We start from the raw sequence: 26174 nt of genomic DNA, 5'->3' as shown, positions 1-26174 counted from the left end.
CCCCTGCTACACTGATGCGAATATCCCAGCTTCACTAGTTTTTGGATATCATTGAAATAGAGAATTTTCTCAGCTTCCCATCTGAAACTCTGACCTTAATGTCCCAAACATGTGGAACCAGGTTGGAATAAGGTCAGGACTTTACAGGGGATGTGGCAATAACTCCCAGCTGAGTCCCTGTAATGTGCACGTACTGTTCGTAAATGATTGTGTGTACAGTTCCTACAGACAGATGCATCTCTTCTACAAGTTAGTGACAAGTTTTGTCCTCCGTTTTTTGTTTTTTATTTGATATTTTTTTATGAACTGTCCCACAGAGTGTCACAGGAGGTGAACATTGCCTTATTACAGCTCTTGAATCCAACGCTGACCTTCATTTACTGTCTGGCCTATCACAGATGTAACAGAAAACATCTCAGTGTAGTTAGAAAAATATATAACAACAATTTATTTTAATAATAATAAATCATTATAATCATTGTTGCTTGTTTGCTTCTTTTGCTTCTTCTTTTTCTTCTTCTAGTTCCAGTTTTGTAACACTGTATATACTAAAGGGTACTTGCTACCATTACCTGCGAATGGAGTGTGTAGTCAATTTGCTGCCACTCCTCACACTGCTGTAATGTTTTGGCAGGTATTTTATTACCTCACAGTATGACATAAAAGGTTCGTTGATGAAACTATATAATTCTGGGCCCGGAAGGCCCGGGATTAATTCCAACCCAATGTCCAAACTGCTGCAATATTATCAACATATCATTTTTCAGAAAAACGCATAATGCTGACCATCAGGTTTAATCTGCAAAAACAGAAGCAAATGTTACAAAGTCTACAGAAGAACTGTGGAAGGTTTTTGAAGGTACTTAAACTTACTCTTCAATTTCCTTTAAAAAAAAGGCTGCACAAAATATTTGTCATCTGTTTGTGCATCTGGAAGACAAAAGATTAAATGTTGACTTTGTTCAGTATGTTACTGTCTACTTCTCTTTACAGTAAGTGTGTACTGTAAAGAGTCACAGTAGCAGTGCACAGAGTCGGTCCTGTGGATGGTTACAAGGTTGCTTGATTGATCTAATAATAACAGCTGCGTGTCCTGTGAACCTGAAAACCACGTAACAAGAAACCATGTTGCAAATATGATCGAATGTGCGTAAGACCATCACGTGGCTATGTTCCCGGAAGCGGAGTGGGGAATGTACAGCTGAGTCTGGAAACTGCGTCAACAAGACGACCGTGGGTTTCTTCTGTCTGTTGGAAAACATGGGGTAGGTCATGCTTTATATATGTTTTATACGAATTATATTCTGTTATGTATAGCATTTTGGTTGGTTACTTTTAGTTTGAGTAGGATTTTGATGTCAGGTATGAAGGAGTTAAATAGAAGCTTAGTGAATAAACGCTAGCAAAAGTGACTTAATACTCCGCTGTCTGAAGTAGCATGCTAGCAGCCAAACGCGCTCCTCTATATACTGTACAGGGTTTTATGTGGAATAAAACCACAACAGCTTGATTCTCTTTTCGTTTAGTTGACAAGCAGATTTGAATTGGAACGTGTTCATGTATTAAGATTGTAATTTGATAAATTAATGAATAAGGTTTTGTAATTACCCGGAACTTGGTTTGTTATTGTTTAGCCTAGTGGCTCTCGTGATACTAGCAACGAACTTCGTGGATAATAAATGACGTAGTAATGTACTCGGCTATCCGCTTAGCAAGCCTAGCTCGGTGACGTCGCACATAATAATAATTAAAGTGTTATGTTAAGTGTTTACGTTTTTAACAATCTAATTATAAAATTATGTGTTAGCAAGTATGGTATAATACAATATATAAAATAATATAAAAAAATAATAATACCGAGGTTAAACACCGTCAGCGCACCGAAAGAACATATCTATCTATCTATCTATCTATCTATCTAATCAATGTTGATCATATACACTACCTGTCAAAGGTTTGGACACACCTTCTCCTTCAGTGATTTTTCTTTATTTTTATGGATCTCAACATTGTATATTAATACTGAAGACATCCAAACTATAAAACAAGAAGTATGGAAATATGTAGTAAAATAAAGTGTTAAACAACCCATAATATGTTTTTTTAAAGATTCTTCAAAGTAGCTACATTTATCTTTGATGACAACTTGGCATGGCATGCTCACATCAGATTCATAAGGAAGTCACCTGGAATGGTTTTCAGCTTACAAATGTGCCTTGTCAAGAGTAAATCTGTGACATTTATTGCCTTCTTAATGTGCTTTAGACCATCAGTTGTCTTGTGCAGTGGAAGGGGGGGGGACAGAGTCAATAGCCCTATTAGTTCTACTACAACTACTGTACAAATCCATATTATGGTAAGAAATACAGAGTTAATCAAAAAGAAAAGGCAGTCTATCATCAGTATAAGAAATAAAGGTCAGTCAGTCCAAAGAATTTCAAGATATTTGAATGGATACCCCAAGTGCAGTTGCCAAATCTATCAAATGCTATGATGAAACTGGCTGTCATGAGGACTGTCCCAGGAATGCAAGACCAAGAGGTACTTACCAACTCTGGGAACTCCTGGAATGGTATTCCAACAGTCTTGAAGGTGACTACCACAGGAAACTGACTAAGTCAATGTCAAGAGTGTGCACAGCTGTCAAAAGTGGGTACTTTTAAAAATATTAATCATATTTTGGATTAGTCAACATGTTTTTTGATGTCCATGGGAACAACTGCAGTGGGCTTTGAGCCACCTTGCCCAGGATAGTTATTTGAAGACATATGGCTTTCTTTGCACCATTTACTGTTTTAGTGTGGCTAAGAATTTTATCAATGTACTGTGGTTTATGTCTTCTGTAAATGTAGTTTGGTTTTATGCCTTTATTTATGAGCAATTCCATCTTAAACTAAAATGTCTTTTGAAAGAAGTCTGCAGGGTTGCCATGGTTTTAGGGTGTGCTTACTTGTAACAGGTTTATGCCCACACTCACATTAGTTATGTTATCTTTCATCTTTAAAATCTTAAAAAATTGGAACATCAGAAATCCCGATATGCCACATTGTTATGTCTTAAGCGATTTATGTGATATGTTTTGTTATATAATACAGTTGTTATTGTTGAAATTTAGGAAAGTCCGATCGCCTGACTTTTTGGCCTGTATCTGTGATAGGGTACAATATGGGGAAGTACTGGATATGTCATTTCTAAAAGTAACTTGTCTATTATTTTATGTCTCATGTTTTTAATACAGGGTCAGTTGCTGATTAATAGAGACTTTTACCGGAGGGAGGAAACATCAGCACCTAGTACAATGGAAACATCAAATTTTGCTCATGTCATCTTCCAGAATGTGGGGAAAAGCTACCTTCCTCATGCTGCTCTGGAATGCCATTACACACTCACACAATTTATCAAGCCCCATCCCAAGGACTGGGTTGGCATATTCAAGGTAAAGCTCAGCTGTTTCTGGTTAATTTATATTAAAGAGTTTTGTTGTGCAAATAGCAGACCATTGATTTGATTTCCTTTCTACCACCCTATTGGTTTGAGGGGAAAATCTTGTAGTCTTCAGATTTCCTTGGGAGAATGACTTGCATTCTTAAAGATCAAACGATTTACTTACTAAGCACTTTGTTAGGAACATTTACAAACATGCTGTCGTTCATGAATCTATTCAATCACCCAAATATGTGGATGTGCTTATTCTTTTCTATTTTTAAACTTTTGATGGTTGGCTGCAGTGAAATATGTCTTCATGCCAGCCTCATTGCTGTAAGGGGAAGATATGTTGCTGAGGACCCCAAGCTCTTGCCATTTACAGACTCACACAGTGCGCGCACACACACACACACAAACACACATTCGGTGAAGATGGCACAAAGCATAAAATCATGCAGATAAAAATTAAGAGTTTTTCCTTGCAACTGTCGCCGTCGTCCTTGGGTTGTTTATCAGGGACAGTATCAGAATCAGAATTCAGTAGAGCATCTTTAGTAAAATGGAGAGTGGTAACATGAAAGTGCAACTAATCTGCAGGAATTGTGTGAAGCTGTAAGGTCAACATGGACAAAAAAAAACATTGTTTCCAACATCTATGGAATTCATGCCATAAAAAAATGTGAGCAAAGGAAGAAAAAATTTTTCTTTATTTTTTAATTTTTTATTATATTTTTTAAAAATAAACATGAAGTTGTTGCTCCCACACTCACACTTCTGATGTGTTCCGGTGGAGGAGACTTATTATGAAAACGTATGTTTGAGGGGTGAAACTGTCTCTGGTGTGTGTTTGTGTATACTTGCAAAAACATGAGCACCTGTCTCTTTTCTTCTTCTTTAAATTTGATTAATAATTAGAATTTTGTAAACCTGATGTATGAATTTGTAGATTATTCGTGACATTTACAATTACCCCAGAATAAAACAGGAGTAAGCCCCCCCTCCGATTCAGGGCTTAGCTCCACCCAAGAATCGCCAGTTTATCTGCCCAAAACAGACACAAAAGAGACAGCACGGATATGTGTTTTGAAGTAATTTTTTGGGAGAATGACAGCAAGGTGGGTGGGACATTTCACATCCAACTTCTTTCTCAACAAGGGACGTTTCCAGTCTGGTTTAGTGGAAAATACATATGTTCAAATGTGGATCTATTCTGATTGTCTGTGACTCAACTTCAGATCCTAAAGCTGCAAGTTTTATTATTCTATAATTTTAGAATAATAATTTTAATCTATAATAATAATCTATAATAATAATCTATAATTTTATTCTTAAGTTTAGGCACACTGTGAGGCTAATACTGCTAACAAGAGCTTGTATATTCGGGATCTTCAGGATAGTAAGTTTGGGGGGGGGAAATGAAAATGTACCTTAGAAATAGTGTGTAATTAAAAAAAAAAAAATTATGAGCTTTAAATTGCAAATAGAGATGCAGATATTTTTGCAGATTCCAGTTTCGAAATTTTAGAAGTCTAACATGCTGATTCTTATTTTGGATGATTCAAAGATCTTTTTAAAAAAAAAAAAAACTATAATTGACAGCATACACAAACTCAAAATTCAATTTCATATTCATAATAAAACAGACTTCCATAAATAACTGTAAAGTCCACAAGGACTTTGTCAAAAAAAAAAGTAGGTTACAGGACAGAGTAAGCCAAAATCTTACTAAATTGTTCTTCAGCTATCAACATGGGAGGGCGAAGACTATCCCATTCTTCCTCCGGGACATGTAATACCAACCATCTTCATCTTGTCAAACTGCCCATGCACCATTAGGACACAGGAGGAAAATGTTATCCAACTGAGCTAATTGGTTAGTGTCTCTTGCTGCAACAAGTTTAGGCTAACCTAAGAAATCTATTAAATTGAAAAAGCCTCAAATGTGTCCCTGAGTGTCACAGTGATAAAGCGCTCTACCTATATTCCGGAGATCGCAAGTTTGATCCCTGGGTGATGCTGTAGCCTCTCACAGTCGAGGGTCTAGAGAGAGCTAATTGCCCGAGCTCTCTCAGCGGGAAGGGATGGGAGGCACTTCAAGGGACCAATCAGGGGTGTCTGTGAGCTCAGGCAAGCAGAAGGAGTAGATAGCGCTGTCCTCTTTGTGTGTTACGCTGCCCCCAGCGGTGCGTGAGCAAGCAGTTCAAAAAGATGTGGTCGATTGGTTGGTGGTTTGGAGGAAACATGTGATAGTCTTCGGCTCTCCCTGGCTGAGTAGTCAGTAGTCAGGTAATCTGGGATGTTACCTTAATGTGGGAGCCCCTAGCGACATTTACACTGTTAAGCCATGATATTTAAAACCACTGGCAGAACAGTTCTTTAAATTGATTGGTGGAAGCAGGAAAAATATGCAAGCATACAGATCTGAGTGACTCCGATAATGAGCCAAAATGTGATGGGTAGGTGACTGGTTCATCACATCAACAAGACAACAGAAGGCTTGTGGAATTTTCACATTATGCAGGGGTTTGTATCTACTCAATATGGTCCAAAAAAGATGTGGAGAGCCAAAGCTAGGAGCTACAGTAGTACAAAATTGCTGGCTATGACAGAAATGTGTCGAGACACAAAGTCCATTGCAATTTGCTGTGTCTCTGCAAATCTGATTTAGGGAGACCCCACCTTCGAACTTGTGGGACTTATGGGATCTGCTGCTATCTTGGTGCCAGATACCACAGCACACCTTTAGAGGTTTTGTGGGGTCCATGCCATGACGAGTTTGAGTGTTTTGTTGGTACAAGGGGGATTGAAGGGCTGAACATTTCATCTATTTATTAATTTAACATATGTGCTATTGTTTTTAATTGGACATAGAGTGGCTTTTGTGTTTCTGAAAGGGTACATTTGCTTTTGAGGTAAAACCATGAGGCCTAGCCTAGCACTTTAGCAATAAAAGATGTTTGTTGCACGAGCTTGAGACCGACATTATACATTGCTTCATGTTTGAGTGTAAATTGCTTGGAATGTAGGTGAACATTCACCTTGTGTCTGTGAGCGCTTATGAGAGAACTACTGTAGCTTAATGGCCGTGGGAGCTTTTAGGTATGAATTATAGTTGCTGGCAGGGTAAGCTTAGCGTTTTGGCTTGATCTGCATGCTGCAGTTTCTTCCAGCTGCTGCTGGTTACACACACACACACACACACACACACACACACACACACACACACACACACACTCTCTGTCTTGGTTGTGTTAACGAAAGTGCTGCTGCAGATAGAAAGACTGACTTAACATTTAATGGTTTTTTAGATGGAAAGAAGTATGAAAGAACTGTATGGTGACTGACAAGATTCAGTGTCTGGGTTTTGGTCTGATGAGATCAAAGAGGAATTTTAGAGCCTCTTGGGTTGTGTGTGTGTATGAGTGCTTCTATGTGCTGGACAGAGTTTGATGAAGCTGTTTTACAGCAAGCTGTCAGGAGGGCTTCTCCTCCTTTGCAGCTGTGTTGCATTGCAGGCAGTGTTCTTCATTAAGAGCCGTGGGAATAACCTCCAGTGAAACCCAGCCTAAGATCCAGCCTTTTAGACTAAATGGCTTCAAAGAAAGTAGCTGATGACCAATTTTGATTAATGGAAAAACTTTATGATTATGTGAAATTGCTTCCTGTTTTAAACCTAGATCAGTTTAGGAAAAGATCAGAAGCCAAATACCACTGGTGTAACTTTATGCACAATAGATGCTCTGTCACGTACAGCTGCTAACGTATATCTTTTTGTTGTCATTGCCGCCTTTGTGAGATTCTGATTGGAGCTTTGAAGGCTGTTTCTGGAAGCGTAAAGTTTGCGGTATATAAAACACAGCATTGCCCTGCAGGTAGATATGTTCATCTGTGCCTCCACAGTGCTCACAGACGTCCTGACGCAGGAGTAAACCTTAGGGAGGAAGAACCTATGGGTTATAAATCCTTCACTTAGCCATTGCTTTGCTGAAAGATGGGTGGGTGCTGTGCCAAATGCTAAACAATGCCAAAATGGATACCTGATCTGTGAGTCATTGGCCTAGAGCTGTGACTTTGCCTTATGGCTGCCAGAAGGATGTTATTGCCACCTGGTGTTCAGGGGAGACTTCACACTACCTGCGATGGGACTGATAAAATGGAGTCCTGGTAGCAACTTGTTGTTTTTTCTGTTTTCTTCGTATAGCTTGGCTTATGTAGATATTTGAAGCTGTGGAGATATTTCTTGCATTTCTAAGTTCCTGTCACCCTTTAGTGAAATTTATTATTCAGCATATCTAGCTGTGTCTTTTAAGTAACGATTGCATTTCAGTATCCTCATTGATGTTCTAAGCTGAAATCTTTTACAGTAACTCATATGTTAGATGAAGCGTGGCTCTTTAGTCTCTGGTCTAAACAAATTGGCAGTTCCCTAAAGCACCAGCATTCTGTTCTTTGAAATAGGAGCTCTAGCAGAGGATTTGCAATTTGTGCACGTCGTGTTTGTAGCGTCAGAACATGCCACCAGGGTGGAGCTGGCGAACGCTGCTTTATAATTATCCTGTCAGAGGAGAAGCAGCAGTCACTATTGTGTCCTGATATATGTTCCTACCACTGCTGCAGGTAGATTCAAGTCTGACTTGATTTGATGCTTGTTTTACAAAACAAACCATAAATCAGCGCTTGTCAACTGTTTTTGCCTCCAGACCCACATTTGCCCTTGATTATTGTGTCCTGATCCAACAGTAGTTAAATTTATTTTACAAAATGACTCTATTTTAAATATACAATTAAACCTTTACTCTCCAAAATGAAAATAGTGTAAAATCTTCTGAATATATAACAGTAATAAAATAATTCTTGTCTAAACAGTATGCAATTATCAGTATTATTATGATGATAATGATTATTATTAGTTTGTTAATATCATTATTAATTTGTTCATAAAAACGTATCGCAAAGATATTTTGCCCAAATATAAGAAAAGCATACGTTTAGTGTTATATTTTTCTATGAAGGTCATCCTGAAAAATACTATTAAAACACACAGAGCAGTTTATCACAGTGCTTTTCATGTTCAGTGTTAGGTTGCCAATGATGGACTTCAGACACAAGTTGTAAACACAAACACCAAATGCTTCTTAAAATAAAGGCATACCATTGAACAGCTAAGAAAAATTAGTAGCTTGACAAAGTAAATTAACTGAGCATTAAGCTGCTCTCCCCACGTCAGGTTTTGAATGGATTTTTATTATATGGTGATTCCAGTGCCAGTGATAACGATTCATTGACTGCTTTTTAGGACTTTAGTGGCTCATATTTATAGTCCTACAAAGCGAAAGCAAAGGTGTTATAAAGCCACCATGATGTATGCTGTTCGTTTTTTTTTTTTTTTTTGAGGAGAACAACACATGACATTATAAAATCTTGATTATCTCCTTGGAATCAGCGTTAATGAGAATATGACATTGACCAAAATTCACACCTGTACATTGTTTTAGCAGCAACTGTAAAACATGGAGAGCTTTTCAGTGGTGCACCCCCCAACCACCACCAGTGATTACATCAAGTCACAGATGGTGTTTGGGTATGGGGGTTGGATGGGGGTGACAGAAGAAAAAAATGCTGCTGCTGAGGCTTTAAGGCATCAAGGGGGCAGTGACATGATTTGCTTGCAGTTCCTATGTGCTTGTAGAAATCATCCAGTGTTCTTTGCACCTGGTCAAACATGAAAATAGGGATATTTAGGAGGAATATTACTAGTAGTGATTGTCTTGTATATTCCAAATTAAAAAGGTTTTACCAAGTAATTATTTAAGAAATTAATGTTTTTAGCGCCAAGTTTTAATATAAACCATCTAACTGATTTAAATGTCATAGCCTCCCATTTTTATATTGTGGTGTGCTGATCAGCCACTTTAGGTTTCCCTGGCTGCGAGTTGCTCCCTGGTCTTTAAATGAGAAGAACATAGGGGTTCAGTTTCGCCCTCATTCCCCTTAAACAAGCTTAATGAGTGAGCGGTGTCCAGCGTGCAGTAGGTGCACTGGGTTTAATGGTTTCCTGTTCTTTACAGCTTCAGCACCCCAGGCTACTCTCCCTTGTACAGTTGGGGGATTACGGCAACTTTAATTGTGGTGAACTGTGCAGTGAGAGCAGCTCTTAAATATCAACATTTGCCAGTGACTCTGCATTTGTGGATTTGTACATATGCATGTTTAATCGCTTTGCTATAGCTTTTCTTGTGTGCACAGTTATGAGACAGCAGACTTGTTTAACGTGTGTGTGTGTGTGCTCCAGTGTTGGGACCCACAGCCAGTACAACGTGAGTCTGATTTTGCTTGACAGTTTTATGGAAGACGGCTGAACTTATGGATATATTTTCTGTACACCCCCTCATCAGCCATCAGTTAACAACACATAAAATTCATATAATTACATTTTGGTTTCTAGTTTGAAGTATGTGTAAAATTTTCACCTATTTTCCTCTTCCTGTTAAGCATGAGTTGTAGCCGCGCTCCCGCAACCGAACATATCCAACAAGGTTTTGGCACATGCGGCAGCTGGGAAGAGCCATGTATCAATCATCCCGCTATAACTCATGCAGAGCTCACACGTGTGCACAAGTTTCTAAATGTTTCTTTCAGGCTTTAGTGCTAAAGGGTAGCGCTGATGAAAACAACTGAGTCAGGCTACGGGTAATGCTAAGACTATTTGAACACTGCATCTAGTGTCTTTGAATTAGACTGCATGTGTGGCAGAATAAATAGTCCTCATTTTATAGAAATAGGTTGTCTATACCTATTTTTTATGTGATTGGTGAGTTAAATCTGTTAGGATGTGTTTCTTTAAGGTACATGTCAAGTGAACCATACTGATCCCATGTTTTAGAATTGTGGTACATATTTACAGCATTTTCTTTTACAATAAACTAGCCAGTTTACCATGCTATTCTGCTCAACTGTTCTTCTCATAGGTTGGCTGGAGCACGGCTCGTGACTACTACACCTTCCTGTGGTCTCCCCTACCAGATGTGTACACAGAAGGCACTGCAGTCAACAGATCAGTGATCTTTCAAGGTAACATGACATTAACATAATATTGTATTGCACCTTGCCGCCCTCCCCCCCCACTTCTCCAGTACAATGTAGCACTGTGGCTATGGCCTGTTAGGAGGTATATTAAGAGCTTTTAATATCCAAACGACAGACGCAATAAAATATGGAACACTCAAACTCCCTATTAGCACGACCAAGTGTTGATGGGCCAGTTTTATAGCAGTGGTTTAGGTCACATATTAGAATCTTTGTAAAATGTAAGATAAATGTGCACCAGTCTGGTCCGGAGATAGCAGAAAGATATAGTAAAGCGATTTATGATCTAGCACACTTTTAGTTTGCACATGTGAGTTGTAAAATATGGTGTTAAATGGAGGCTGTATTTTCATTTTTTTTTCAATTTTTCTCCAGAGGGCTTTCTGTAAGCTTTTGGCAAAATCATCCATAGAAGCTTTTCTTCAATGATCATAACGTGACTAACAAGATCGATTTGTTTTCATAAATATTTGTGCAGGTTACTATGTCCCCAATGATGATGGTGAGTTCTACCAGTTCTGTTATGTCACTCATAAAGGAGAGATCCGTGGGGCCAGTACACCTTTTCAGTTTCGTGCAAACAGCCCTACTGAGGAAGAGCTGCTCACTGTGGAGGATGAGGGTGGATCAGACATTCTGGTTGTCACTACTAAAGCCAGCTATTTAGAGGTAAGCATGTCTAGAGAGCTGTAAGTTGTGTTACAAAAAAGCCAAACACTCCCCAATGCCTAATTATCACTCTTTTTGAGCACAAAAAAATGGCTGCTCATTCTCTAATATATACCATATGTTAGGTGAGCTTATGTGAGCTGCTTTGCTTAGCTTTAGTCAATTTCCTGTCTGATTCACCCCTTAGTGTAAGGCTTTGATAAAAAACAAATCATGTGCAACATTTTCCTACTCCTGCTTATGAGTGCTCTGTTTGCCCCATACATTGTTTTTCAGCAAAAGATGGAGGAGGTACGCTTGGAAAAGGAGGAGCTGCTGAAGAGCATGGAGCTCCTGCAGAAAGAGAGAGATGAACTGCTGGAGGAGAGAGAAAGAATTCAGAAAGAGTATGAACAGGAGAGAGAGAACACGGCTCAGCTCAGGAAGGAAGTGCAGGTCAGAGCTGGAGATCTCTCCTTGGCTCGTTTTTAAGTTGGTGGAACTTTTAACAAGTGTTTAAATCATTTGTGAGCAACACACTATGCATGATTTAAAATAGCTAAGCTACAGCCAAAGTCTGAGTATGATAAAGTATCTAGCTGCACTACTACCTAATATAAAATTAGCTAACTACATTGAAGCGACATTGTCAAACTGAGGAAAAGCGATTGTGATATTTAAATTTTATTGTTCACTTACATTAAATGTACTTGGTTTATACACTGTATGCCATACCAAAGACACTTTGCCACTTTTATGTAAGACGCTTGTAATTGTAACATAACAATTCACAGACATATTAAGAGATTAATGTACTCTTAGTTCATATAAAATGGCTGTGATACTTTTATACTTTGATATGGAAATATAAAATGTAACTCAGCACCTGAACACTGTTGATCATGCTCATCACATAACCAGCTAGGTAATCAACAACAATGCAAAATGATTAGAAAAAGAGCTGCAGTTCTTTGCTGTGAGAATCAGAATCAGAACTCCTAAGCCCTGATTTACTGAATATATTAAGCCCATATTGGCTATTTTAATTATCACAATAGCACTTACGTAGCTAATCCACAGTTTCCACAGATTGAGGGAGTGTGACGCTTATTTTTGTTATCTTCGTGCAAGTCAAATTAGCATGCTCAGTTTGATTCGCATATAAGCAAACATACCAAGTCAGCTTAATGTTGGCCTGTTTACACACACAATCCAAAGTACGATTGTTTTAGAGTCCTACTGTTCACCATGTTGAAAAGACATTGAACTTGCTATACTTTGTGCACCTTTACTGCTTTTATGCCATATAATTTTATACAGTTTTGCTGGATTATCTTTAGTATAAAGTCATTTCAGTACATCACCGTTCACTCTCATGAGGATTGGCATGATTTACAGGGCGTTTCCATAATGAAAAAGTAAATGAATAAATGACATCAGTGTCAGTGTCTTTATGGGTAGTGGTGGCTGAGCAGTTAAGTCTCCAAGCTGCTACTGTAGGCTCTTAAGCAAGACTTTTAACTCTCTGTGCTCCAGAGGCACCATATCCTGGCTGATCCTCTGCTTTGAAAGCAACCACCAAACAAGCTAAGATATTGGAATAAAGGGATTTAATTGTACTCTTACTAATTTTTACAGATCGGTTTTCACTCGACTGGCCGATCTCATAAACCGATACTATTGTGATTGAATAATTTGAGTATGAAAAGTTATCCATAAAGGCAGCAGCTAATTTTAAAGCCGACCCTCACTCAACCACCTATAGCAGAAGCCCTTAAAAAGCTTGAGCAAGAGAGGAAAAAGGCTAAAAAAAAATGGTAAGAGAGAAAAGGGCAGTTTCCAGCTGTGGCAGGGGCAGCCCGGGGATTGCCGTTTCCCTCTGTGCATGCTGGCCGACAGCAACTATTCAGCATGGCTGCGCACATTCTGGATGATAAGAGAAGGAATATACGGTCTTAAAAATTCTGATATTTATAAAGAAATGCCTGCCCTTGCTTCTTATTGATAAATAGTCATGATTGGCTCACCAGTGAGTGAGTGTCTGTGTTTATTTAAAACATTCAGTGCAGAGTTTATTATTTGTTATTCATTGATGCAGCCTTGTTTAATGTGCTGCATGTTATAACGAGTGAGTATAGTAGGACAGTCGCATTTCATATAAGCATTTCGGCATTTCGGCATTAATGCTAGTTAAGAAATTGAAAATTTTTGCTCTATAGTCGATTAGAGGCTATTCTCTTGGTTTCCTTTTTTTTTTTTTTTATATATATAATCTACATAAAATAAAAAGAGAATTGCCCCAGAAATCCTGATCAGAGCAGCCCTAAAGAGCAAGATCAGGGTAGAATGAGTAGACTGGGTGACATGCAGTTATGATAAATCAAACAATCACTCTTAACAGCTGTAACGAGCAGAAACACATCTACGAGTCTGCATTTCTTTTTATTTTATTTTTATGGATGAAGGCATCCAAAATATGCCAAAATCACCTTTGAACCAGTTGATATTAAGATGTGTTTGCTACTTGTACTCTGTAAAGCTTTCATAACGGCTCTAACCTGGGGTGTTGTTAATTGGTGATTTTTGAGGCTGGTAACTCTAAATGAACTGCTCCTCTGCAACAGAGGTAAGTTTTGGTCTTGCTTTCTTAGGAAGGTCTTCATGAGAGCCAGTTTTATCCTGGTGTTTGATGGGTTTTGCAAGTGCACTTGACAATACTGTTTACAAGAACTACTGCAGAACAACTAACCTTTATGTCTTAAAATTGACATTTTGTTGTTTTAATTACTTAATTATCTAATGACATTTGTGTCATAGTTTTGAAAAAGAAAATCCAGTATTTTTCTAAAATGTAGAAAAATAAATCTAAACTTGTGTTAAAACTTGACTTGTACTGTATACAGTATGTGACAAGTAAAGGTTACTTTGGTTTAGTTTAATTGCAGGCATCATTGGGTGACTTTGGGTAGAGCTTGTAGAAGGAAGGATATTTCTATGAGCACAGAGGGAAAATTGAGTTAAGATGAGTTTGCCCACCCATTTGTGGCTGTTAATTTTATGACTGCGCTTTTATATGTTGTTTTATGTGCTGCTAGAATAATTTTATAAAGGATTTTGCTCCTACAGGGATACAGTAAAGGGGAATTCTGAAAAAGTCATTTTTTATGTTTTATTAGATTTTTTAAAATTAGGTTTCTTAACATATTAAAAATTTAGCTTGAAAAAAATAAGTAAGCTTTTAAAGTGCAACATTTTAACAGTTAAAATATCAGTCAGAGTAAAGTTGAGAGTTTTAAACCTGTTTAAATTTGAGTGTTGAATGAATGAATGTATTTGCTGCATTGGGAAATAATATTTTTGTTATTCTTTTGCTTTCTGTTGGAAAACCTACATCAAGTTTTATGAATGCTAAGAAGTGTATGTGTATATTATAGGAGCTGCAGCTGTCCTCTCAGAGCTTACAGGAGGAGAGAGAGGAGGTGAAAAGGAGAATGGAGGAGAACACAGCACGACTGCTGCAGCTGGAAGAGGATCTTATTGGGGTCACCCAGAAAGGCTTGCAGAAGGAGACAGAGTTAGACTGGTGTGTTGATTTTAATGCCATTTTCATTTACACTGCAGCCTACTGCTCAGAAAAATATAAAATGACAGCCACTACATTGCTATATTTGGTATGCATATCCAAGGCCTCTTATATTGTGATATACCTTAAAATCAAACGTTTTAATCTCTTTTAAGCTCTTTTTATTTTATTCTAAACAATATAGGAATAAAATGTGATCTTTGTTGATTGAGTAGGAATTTATACTGCAATTATTGTGTGAACAATCTCTTTCCTCACAGCCTGAAAGATCGCGTGAAGAAGCTCACTCTTGAGAAAGAAGCACTGGAGTCTCAGCTAAAGAATGAGAAGGATGAGAAAGAATTGTACAAGGTAAAACACCACAATGCTCACTTACATACTACATTGATCCAGAAACTGATACAAGTACATGGCATCATCATGGCATACACACGTTACTAAGGATGGGAAGAAATTTAAAGTTTTGATATCATAATGCAAAAATTGTCACAATCTGTATTCTATGGTCCCACTACACCAGGACCTTTTTTGTTGTTGTTGTGGACTGGAACCTGGTAAATATGTGTACAGAAAACCAGTGCTAATGCCACAAACGTACGGCTGATGTATGGCTTATGGCTTGTTGAATAAACACATGTGCCACATTTTAGCTCTGTGGTTGTTTTAACTTTTTTTTTTAACAAAAACACTTCTAAGGCTACAGAGAGACAGCAGTCAGTCACAACATTAAAACCAACTAAAAACGTGTTAGGGCGGCACGGTAGCATAGTGAACACGGCCCCTCCAGGGTCGATTCCCGACTCAGGTCTGTGCGGGTGGAGTTTGTATGTCTTCCCTGTGCTTTGGTGCGTTTCCTCTGGGTACTCCTGTTTCCTCACACAGTTTAAAGACATGCAGATTAGGCTAATTGGTGTTCCCAAATTGCACGTAGTGTGTGAATGAGTGTAATGAGTGGATGTTTGCGTTGCAATAGATTGGCGTTTTGTCCAGGGTGAATGAATAAATTTATCTAATTTTGAGTGATATTTTTTAACTTTGCTGCTAATATGGTTGCTGTTTACATAATCAGTTAGATCAGTGCAGACATGGGAACGTTAAATTGAATTAAATTGTAATGGTCATTTCATGCATTGATTCTAAGAGAGAATAAACACGCTCAATTTTTTCTCCATAAACTCCATTTTTTTTTTTTTTTTTTTTTTTTTTTGATCAGGGACAATGCACAAACAACATTAGTCTAAAATAAGACCATCTAGCATTAAATACCGGGCTCTATTGATACGTTTGATTTTAGACAATTTGCCATCATACCTGAGTCTGAAGAAAATGAACACTGGTTGCTCACTTTATTCAGAGCCAATAAATCTAACTCTCTTTCTATATTCTTAAAGCAGACCTTAATTAGGTTTGTGCTTCATTTTTTTGAGTTTACCTGCATTCTGGGAACAACAGGCCTAGCTCTGTTCACAGCTCTCCATGTCTCTGCTGCTTTTTTGTGGTGGGCACAGGAACTAGGCGTGACATGGAGCTGTAGCTACGGAAACACAGCTAGACCCACACCTCATTGCTGTTGCCCCTGGCTGTGTGGGTTTGCCCAGTGCTGCCGGTACTTTCTTATTGCGCTTATAATTAGAGGTAGGCAGCACATTTCTGTGCAGAGCGGAAATGCAGCCTGGTGATAATTATGGACCGTTTGTGTTCATGTGCTGCAGTCTCTTAAGTCTTTGACAAATGAGGCCAATGAGTTTTCTCTCTCTCTCTCTCTCTCTCTTTCTGTATGTGTGTGTGTCTGTGTGACCCAGATTCACCTGAAGAACAGAGAGCTAGAGAACACCAAGTTAAGTGCAGAGCTGCAGATGCTGAGGTCAGTGGATGTAAATAAGGAGAACACCATTGCACAGCTGAAGGAGGAGCTGGCACGAGCTAAAGCCTGTCTGGCAGAGAAAGACAAGCAGCATCGCCAGCTACTGGCTAACAGTTCCCCCTCGGTAATATAAACCAACACACCCCTTTGTCTTCCACTTCAGGTTAGCTGTTGGTTCTGTGGTGTATCGAAATCTATTTGGAAATTTTGGCTGACTTTGGAAACTGACAACTTTAAAGTTTTGGGGCCTCTTGTATTAACTCAGCATTTCCCACACATAGGTTTTACTTTGGCGCTGCTCTCAGGTATGTTTATGAGCAGCCAAGTATATTTCGCCCTATTTTAAACACACACACACACACACACACGTTTCATTTATTAATCTGTTCTAAGAAATCTGTGTGTCTTGTTTCCAATTTGGTGACTGCATGAACACAGCTTAGGGTCAGGAGATGAGAGACAGAGAAAGCAAAAAGTGGGCAAGATCAGAGGAGAAAACAAGTCAAATAAATATTACATTTCGGGGGGGGGGGACTTATTTTTGAGACATTTACCAGCAGAGTATGGTAAAGACACCAGGCACAGAAGATAAACAAACTCAAATATTCCAAACATAAATGTACTGCCTATGTAAAAGAGAGTTCATACAAAGTGTGTACAGTACATGCATCACAGTGGAATTTAAAAGTTTAAATAATGCAATGGCTCATGTATTACTGGTAAAAAAATATTTTGACAGTACCCCAGGTAGGAAAAAGGGTTGTTTAAGGGTTGTGAGTTTGTGTGAATACGATTTCATGTTTGTGTGTGCTTTCAGGGGGAGAGCAAGGCATTAAGAGAACAGTTGAGGCAAAAAGAGGAGCAGTTGCAGGCCACTCAGCAGCAGGCTTCCATGCTTTCGGCAGAGCTCCGGGACTCCTCTAATGCACGGGATCGCAGCATGGCTGAGCTCTACCGGGTCAAGCTAGAGGTTGACACGCTCAGACAGGGCCAAACTGACGCTCAGGCAGAGTGCAGCCGTCTAGAAAAACAGATGGAGGAAATGAAGAACTTGGCCATGCAGGAGACAGTAAGTTGTAATTTACAATGACATTTTCTGAATTCCTATTTTACACTTGAGCAACCAGCTTTAAGTCATGTGATGTGAAAGTAAAGTCTATTTCTTAGCAGCGTAAAGAAACTGAGGATTTGGCTTTGGCTGAGCTGCAGAGGGAAGTGGAAGACTTAAAGCTCAGGTTGCAGATGGCTGCAGAACATTATAAGGAGAAATACAAGGAGTGCCAGAGACTGCAGAAACAGGTGGTCAAGCTTTCTGAGCAGCAAGGGGTGAGTAAAAGCATCTCTGTATAATCTAAGGCTCAGTTCAATCCTCTGACAGTGTTGCCAGCTTAACAACTTGCTGACTTTTTTCGACCCCTGCACGTCAAAAAAATATAAGCGACAAATCTAGTGACTTTCTGAGCAGATGTTATGTAGCTGACCACAGCTGCTGGTTATATGAGGTGACGGAGAAGGTTCAGTCAACTTAGGCCTGGGTTGTGTTTTTGTAAGCTCATGATCACTGATCGAGCTGATGTAACATCCCACCGTTCTAGAGCCCAAGAAATTTGGATCACCTCTACCCTTGTTAAAAAATGGAAGGAAATCTGTTACATGTAGATGGAGTTAGTATTTTAGTGCCTAATTTCTGAGTTTTTGTCTGATACTGAGCAATTTATTTAACAAACAGAATATACCTTTCCTTTTGACTATAACATTACCCAGGATAGCTTTACTTTCCCAGGATGGGCTATACTATCCTGGATTAGCAGGATATACTATGCAAATGCAGTAATAATTTGTATAGAAGATTTGTCTTCCTTCACTGCATCACAAACTAGGAAGTACGGAAAAGGTTTTAAAAAATAAATAATAGTGTTTGACCCAATCAGTTAATAAATCATTCATCTAGTATCTAAAAATCATGTTTTCAACCTTAGGGATAGTTAAAGAACGAGATTCTCGAACACTGGAGTAGGTAACACATCAGTTCATCATGCTTATAGTGGGTACAGCAATTAATGGAAGGTCCTTGTTGTTTTTTTAGGCAAAGAGGAGTCCTGGTTTAGATGCAGCGACTGGCCCTTTGTCTGCCAGCCCTGAGGCATCTGTGCCAGGTAAATCTTCTTGTGTGTCCTAGCTTAATAGCATGCTATTTGTGTATTATCTAAACATCTGACTTTATAATTCAAAAAACAGATGCTTGTAAAAACAGTGTTTGTTACTGAGTATAAAAATATCAATAAGTTTTGGTTCTTATGGCAGGAAGCCCAGGCTCATCAGACAGCGTGCTGGATGCTATTCTCCAGGGCAAGCTGAAAGGTGTCAGTAAGGATGTGTTTGATAAGAGTGAAAAATACAAGAAGTGCAAACAGATGTTATGTGTAAGTCAGTTCCTTTCCTGTTTATAGTCATTTTATCATAACATCAGCCATGACATATGCATTTATTTAAAACCAGCATTTATGGAGCATTCAGTTACAATCATACTAGTACCAAAGACATGTTGTAAATGTAACATGTACTGTAGGAAGAAAAGGGGCGCAACGCCATGCTGATGGATGAGCTGGCTAAACTTGAGCTGAAGTGGAAAGAGCAAGCGAAGATCAACGAGAACTTAAAGCTGCAGCTGGCAGCTGAGGAGGACCGCTATAAGGTCAGCGCCCCCTACTGTTCCAATGTATAACCTGTCTGTGTAAGCATTGAACTCTGGCTTCGATTCTGGGGAGAAGCTACCTGTTGTCTTCTCCTAAACATGACCGGGTTTAATAGGCAGTTCATAGACATTTAGTCTGACTGATCAGTACTAAACCATAGGAAGTGTACGCATAAAACTAACTGTATGTAAAAAAAATATTATTATAATATATATTTTTTTACATACAGTTAGTTTTATGCGTATTTAGTACCAGTCAGGACTGGCAGCCATATAATCATGTATGCACTGGGCATAATTTTTTTATGATTTTGGTCAGTTTTTACATCACTGTTGAGTGGCCTTTGCAAGGCATGCGGTAGGGTAACCAAAGTTTTATGGTAGTGTTGTATCGGCACATGCAAAAAACCTGACTCAGTCTCATTTTCTCTCTCTCTCTCTCTCTCTCTCTCTCTCTCTCTCTCTCTCTCTCTTTCTTTGTGTTTCTGCCTCTCTCTCTCAGACGTATGAATAGTCTTATGTGCGTGTGTTGCACCTAGACATTAAAGTTATTGTACAAGCAGACAGGTGGTTCTTGTGTGTACTATGAAATATAATCCTGCCGGCTCACCTTTGGACAGTGACACAATTTTCATAAATTCCTCTCTGTAAACCACCACAATGGTTTGAATTGAAATAATCAAAATGTGAAGTGTAAAGTCGACGCATAAATTCAAAGTGTTCAAATAGGCTAAAATAACAAAACAGACCTATCTGAGAGATAACAGATACTTTAGGAGGGACTGAATCAACAAGTTTGGTACATTCTTAAAAAGAAGGAATGCACTGGCAAGAGCTCATAATCCAAAGCACACCACGTCACCTGTATAAGAGGGTGGAGGCAGTGTTATAGCATGGGCGTGTATGGCTGTCAGTGGATCTTAAGTTGAAGTGTATGGTGCGTTAATTTTTGCTTAGGTTCAGTTAAGGGTGCCCAAACCGAAAGGTTGCCTTTACAGAGTACAGATAGATAATCACCCAAAACATCCCAGGAAAGGTTTGGGTAAAATTTTTCCAAAACGTTTTTTTTTTTTTTTTTTTTTTTTACCAGCTTCAACCCAGTTGAGCATTTTTTTTTTTACAGAACTGAATTAGAGACCAGAGCACCAATTATCTTTGGCTTAATTTAAGCATCTTTACCATGGGTTCCAGTTTTCAGGCACCATTTAAAATAATCCTTATATTTATAATTACTTTTGAGCCTGTGAAAATGGAGGGACTGTTGTGAAAAGGTCAACTTATAATGAAGCAAACAAATTGTGACACCAGTTAATAAGTCCAATTTGTGAATGACTGTCCAAATACTTATGGACCCAGCTGTTTTTAATAAAACAGATAACCTTTAAATATAACTTAAGTACCATCGGATGTTTTTCACTCTTGCCTGATCTTAAACCTAATCTCTTTTGGAAATAGCAAAATTTCATAGACTTTGTTAATATCTTTATATATACAATATATTGCATGATGTTTTTAAATAAATTGTTGTTTGGCCAATAAATGTTTTAGAAATGTAACCTATGAAAAGATTTAACTGAAGCTTAGAATTCTCTCTCATGTTCCGTTTACTAATTTTGCTGATCTTAGCCTGACCCTGATTCTGGGTATTGGATTGGTGCAATCTCTGGTCATTATATAAAAATATATTTTGTCATATTCCACTGTCATGTTTTTAATCAACATAATTCAAATGTGCATAACAGTTTTTATAATGCTCACATTAAACTTAGCTGCTTTAACAGGGTATTACTAGTGACAGTACTAAATGTAAAAAAGAAAAAATTATATGCTATGTGCTTTAAACAAATCAGTACTCAAGTATTTTATTTGAGTGACACGAATACAAACCCAAGCATTTTGATTTTCTGGAGGTGGACTTTCATGTAAATGTTAGTTTAACAAACCATAAAACAAATGTTCATTTAAAAACTGTTCTAGTAAACAATCAATAGGTGCTGTGCCAGAAACAATGAATTATTGAGCTCCTTTGAAACACAGACAGATTTGCTTTAGTCTCACAACTCACTAAATGACCTCTTGTGATGTAACTTATTAATGCTAACCAGTGGAAACCTGACAGTAGATCATAACTGGCACTCTGAGCTGCTTTGTAAATAAAGAACAGGGACAGTTTGAGCCCTAATCACTTGCCCCTGCACTGCTTTTCTTCTGTCTGTGCATAACTGCTTTAACTTAAAGTATTTTCCCTGAATGGTATCACTTGTCAGCACAACTGCACAGACAGGGCAGGTTTATAAGAGCGCCGACTGGAGACAGCATTTTACTGCTGTATACATGAGACATGGAGACAGAAGAAGGATAGACAAGAGATGTTCAATGCAAGACGGCATAATGTAAGGGCTGGCTTGTTGGGTTTTTGTTTAAACACATTGAGGAACATTGTGGAGTGACTATTGTGCAGCCGTTGACCGAGGCGGTGCAAGTAGTGATAAATGGCAGGCTTTATTTATTGATTAAAGATTTTTTTACCCTACATACTTGCCAAAAGAACACCCTGCTAGAATATTGTTCCTCTTGCTATTCATACCCCCAGTCTTCACTGTTATTAACACCATATGCTCTTAACTAATATTACACTGATGTTCTACTTCTCGCACAGAGCCAGGTAGCAGCCAAGGGTCGGGAACTAAAGGAGCTGAAGGACAGCCTCGCTGTTTTATCCAAAGAGAAGGAGAAACTGGAAGGGGTGCGAGTTTTCTTTTTTTTTTTTTTTAGGACTTGTGCCAATCTAAAAATGCCCGCAGAGTGCTTGTTTTTTTTTCCCTCCCAGGATCTGGTTTGGGTTTAACGTATCTCTCTAATTGGGGCAGCAGAGCCAGCAAGGCCTCATTTTCCATTCAATTACTCTGGACCACAGAAAGGGATGCACAGCAGCCCCAGAAAAAAATTATCCAAAAAACAGAAAGCACTGCTGAGAGAGGTAGCTAGAGCATAGAGCCTAACGCTTCAACTAGCAAAATGACCCAATTTGAGGCTGAGACTGTAAATTAAATTGGCGCCTGCAGAAAACTTCAGTAGAAGGCAAAGCTCTGCATCCCTTTGAACAGGCAGAGGAGTTTTTAATTAAGGGGCTAATTAAACTGTTTGTGCGAGAGGGTGGCTAGTGAGTCCATAACGTTAAAGCTAAAATACTGTGGCAGATGATGTATTGTCTGGAGCTAAAGATGGAGTGAAAGGAAAACTGATGGAAATCTGAACGGCCGTCAATAAATTGTTTGCTGCTTTAAGGTTTTATTTTGCCTCCGTTTGGCAGCCCAGCTCCATTTAGTAACAGTAAAATTTAAATGTAGCTTCCATTTAGGGCATTTAAATCATGTATTGCCACTGCTTTGCCATTTAGAGTTCTCTAGTATTACTTTTTTTCCCATTCACTGGCTGGACTTTAATGAAATGCGTCTTTGATAGCAGGAGTTGCAGAGAAGTGCCAGCCGTGGGGAAGAGGAGGAGGAGGATGAAGGTTTGGATGTACCACCAGTGTTTCTGCAGTATGCCATGCCATATCAGCCAGATGTCCCGTCTCCTTTACTGGTGGCCCAGCGTCCTGCAGAACTGATGTTTGGAAACCCATACTCATCTGAAAGCAGGGGTCAGTGTTCCGTCCACATGGTACAAAACATGTAGCAACAATTATAATAATAATAACTGAAAAAGCTGTTTATATCCACTAGGATATTATATTCATATATATGAATATATAGACTACCCTTAATTTATATATATAAAGATATATAAAGAGATATATATATATATATAGATAGATAGATAGATATAGATATGTGAATATAATATCCTAGTGCGTCTCTCTCTCTCTCTCTCTCTATATATATATATAAATATATATATATATATATATATATATATATATAGATATAGATGTGTGAATATAATATCCTAGTGCGTCTCTCTCTCTCTCTCTCTCTCTCTATATATATTTATATATATATATATATATATATATAAATTAAGGGTAGTTTCTAACTTACGTTTGTGTATGTGCTGGTTTAGACAGTGCAGATGGAGAATTCTCAGATGATCAGATGCCGAGGCTTCCTCCCGTTGGACCTCCATCTTGGGACAGTAATGTGGTGTGCAGCCAGCCTGCCCGCAACCTGAGCCGCCCTGATGGCCTGGAGGAGCCTGAGGAGCAGCCAAACAATGTGAGTGGTTCATTTTTTCACATCAGCAAAAAAAAAACATTATTCATGTAATTAGATTTTCTTATGAGTTGCTAATTGAGCTTAATTATGACTGATATTATTAAGGTAACAGGTACAGATGCAGAGTATGAAATTAAAGCGCTTTATAGTTTAATTATCCGATATTGCGATTTTGAGGGTTGTCTTTTTGACAGTCTTTTTTAAATGACTTGTTCTGGACACAAGCAATATACACAGCAGGCCTGATTGCACTTCCACCATATGCAACTTTATGGTAACCAATCTATGATTCAACAGTTAGCCAATCATTTTTTGTTGTCATGTGAGTTGGACTTAATTTTTTCATTCTTATTACCAGGAAGCCTTTGGTGCTAATCAGGAAAATATGGGTGGAGCTAGGAATTGAGCAGATAGACTATTAATTGTACAATAAACAAAATAGTCATGAGTTTACAGACACCTGCCATTTGAAACAATCCTTGCTAGAATTACCTTTCTGGCAGACAGCAGGGAGATCTTAAGTTCAGGATATGAAATGAGAAGGTCTGCCAAGTCATTTCCCAGCATTTTCTGGTTGACCAAATAAATAGTGCTGCAAAATAATGTACAAAATTTTCTACATTCACAGGAATAGATATGTAATGAGAAACACACACACAACCTTGGTCAGGGTACATTTAGTTTCAGATTTTGGATATTATCTGTGTCGTGCCACGTTATCTGATGGAAAATCTTTTTATAGTTTGTGCTGTGCCCTCTCTGCTATGCTGAGTGGGGATTAGCTGAGCTTGCCATAGCTGAACTTGTGGAGGCTCATTAAGGATGTTGTAGCTTGCCTCAAAACACTGCAGCTAATTGAGGAATTGTGGTGCACATCAGATGGTAGATGTTAATACTACTGCTGACAAAGGTAGTTAACAGTAGTGAGTGCTCTTTGACCTGGGTTCTCTCTCTCACTACAGCAAACCAACGATCAGGCCACGGTCAGCGAGCCACCCACACACTTCCTCAATGATGGACAAATGCCATTCTGCTTTGATACCAGGTAAAACACACAGGAACCCTGAGAACGCCCCACAAAGAAAGTGCTGTCATGTGTCATGTTGTTGAGCTCTGCAGGAGTTGTGTTTGTGGCTGACTTGGCTGCACGGGCCACCCACGTCGCCCAACACACAGATGCTGTTTTATTGCCTCACTCCCTTAGTTCCCCCGCATCATCAAAACAGCTTATTACACACAAACGCACACATGCACTGTCTTTTATTCGCCCTGGCTATTTTCTGTTGTTTTCATCCTCCTACTTCCTCGTTTGTCTCGACCATTTTCTTATGTGTCACATTTCTCCTGCTCTCTTGCAGCGAGGAGTTGCAGAAGCGATGTCCACTCTGCGAGGTCATCTTTCCTCCGAATTATGACCAGTCCAAGTTCGAGGAGCATGTGGAGAGCCACTGGAAGGTGTGTCCCATGTGCAGCGAGCAGTTCCCCCTAGACTGTGATCAGCAGCTGTTTGAGAAGCACGTGCTCACTCATTTTGATGGCAACGCGCTGAATTTCGAATAGACCAGCCAGAGAGGATCATCTTCACAACATTCATTTCAAACCCATTTTTATCACCACATAACTGCAGCTGTCAACACTTAGCCGCATGTTACTCTGTAAGCATTTACTTCTAAGCAATCAGTTAATTGGCTCATGACTATTTCTTTGCTAATGATTTCTTTTTACGCTCACGTTCCCATGAGATGGGTGGGTTACTATCACACTGAAGTAGAGATTCTGCAGGATGACTTGATTTCTTCGGGGTGCTATTTATTAGAATGGGGTTATTTTGAAAAGGCTGTACAGATCAATTTACTGTCACTTTGTCACAAGCATAATCATATAGCCAGTGTACCATCTAAACACATGCAACTGCAAGCACTCTCCAGGCTTTATGAAATAATATGTCAGGTATTACCCGATTCCCCTTTGTGCTCATCTGGCACAGTTCTGCACTGTCAGGGCAAGATACTAGTTTATACATAACAGGCTGATCATATAGTCATAAAATAATCTATTTTAGAAATGCTTTTAAATATCACAAATAAAGAACAAGCTATAGGAACCAAGATAATTCTTAACATTTGTTTCTTGATTTAAATCAACTGATTATTCAGCCATTATTCTGTTTTAATTGCATGCTACTTGTGACTGTGCACTGAATTCAAAAAGTCTTGGGTCTGATTTCCTTAACACAAATTAAGCCTGGTTACAGATTATTATTATTTTTTTAAAGTTAAATCACAATTGTTTTTCAGTTTAAGATTAATATTCAAGACAGTCTGATGTTAATAAATTTAGAGAGTAACATTATCCTGCACAGAAGGGATATCATATTACATTTAATATTACAACCTGTACACAACATTGCACTCTTGAACATGACCCAGTGCTAGACTTCATCTGTCTCAGTTAACCAAACTAATGTGTTTAAGCCTTTGGCTCAAGATAAAAATGTAAGATCTAGATCCTTTTTTTTCCCTTTCATGTGTCTCTTCTTACTCTGATATACATCAATAAAGTTTTGTTTGAAACAACAGTTGGTTCTGCTGAATTGACTGTGGTTAGATAAGTGCCACTTACTCCTAGCTGAAAGTAAAAAACACAAAAATGACA

General features: G+C 38.5%; 1 protein-coding gene across 3 annotated transcripts; it reads left to right on the top strand.

Annotated features, from left to right (window-relative positions):
- Nucleotides 1-1147: 1147 nt before the first annotated feature.
- Nucleotides 1148-26095, top strand: tax1bp1b (Tax1 (human T-cell leukemia virus type I) binding protein 1b). Of its 3 annotated transcripts, none has more exons than XM_053493728.1 (18): nucleotides 1148-1265; nucleotides 3239-3436; nucleotides 10395-10497; nucleotides 10991-11181; nucleotides 11458-11616; nucleotides 14595-14743; nucleotides 15004-15094; nucleotides 16546-16731; nucleotides 17425-17676; nucleotides 17778-17933; nucleotides 18694-18763; nucleotides 18912-19030; nucleotides 19177-19302; nucleotides 21962-22048; nucleotides 22771-22948; nucleotides 23368-23519; nucleotides 24482-24564; nucleotides 24878-26095. In XM_053493728.1, the coding sequence occupies exons 2-18, from the start codon at nucleotides 3299-3301 to the stop codon at nucleotides 25077-25079; spliced, it is 2442 nt and encodes an 813-aa protein (XP_053349703.1). In that variant the 5' UTR covers nucleotides 1148-1265; nucleotides 3239-3298; the 3' UTR covers nucleotides 25080-26095. The 3 variants fall into 3 exon arrangements, with proteins under 3 accessions (XP_053349703.1, XP_053349702.1, XP_053349704.1); XM_053493727.1 differs by having other exon boundaries at nucleotides 17775-17933; XM_053493729.1 differs by lacking the exon at nucleotides 21962-22048 and having other exon boundaries at nucleotides 17775-17933.
- The last annotated feature ends 79 nt before the right edge of the window (nucleotides 26096-26174 follow it).

Source organism: Clarias gariepinus, chromosome 4 (assembly GCF_024256425.1).
Source record: "Clarias gariepinus isolate MV-2021 ecotype Netherlands chromosome 4, CGAR_prim_01v2, whole genome shotgun sequence".
NCBI lineage: Eukaryota > Metazoa > Chordata > Actinopteri > Siluriformes > Clariidae > Clarias > Clarias gariepinus.
This window is presented reverse-complemented; position numbering and strand designations above follow the sequence as displayed.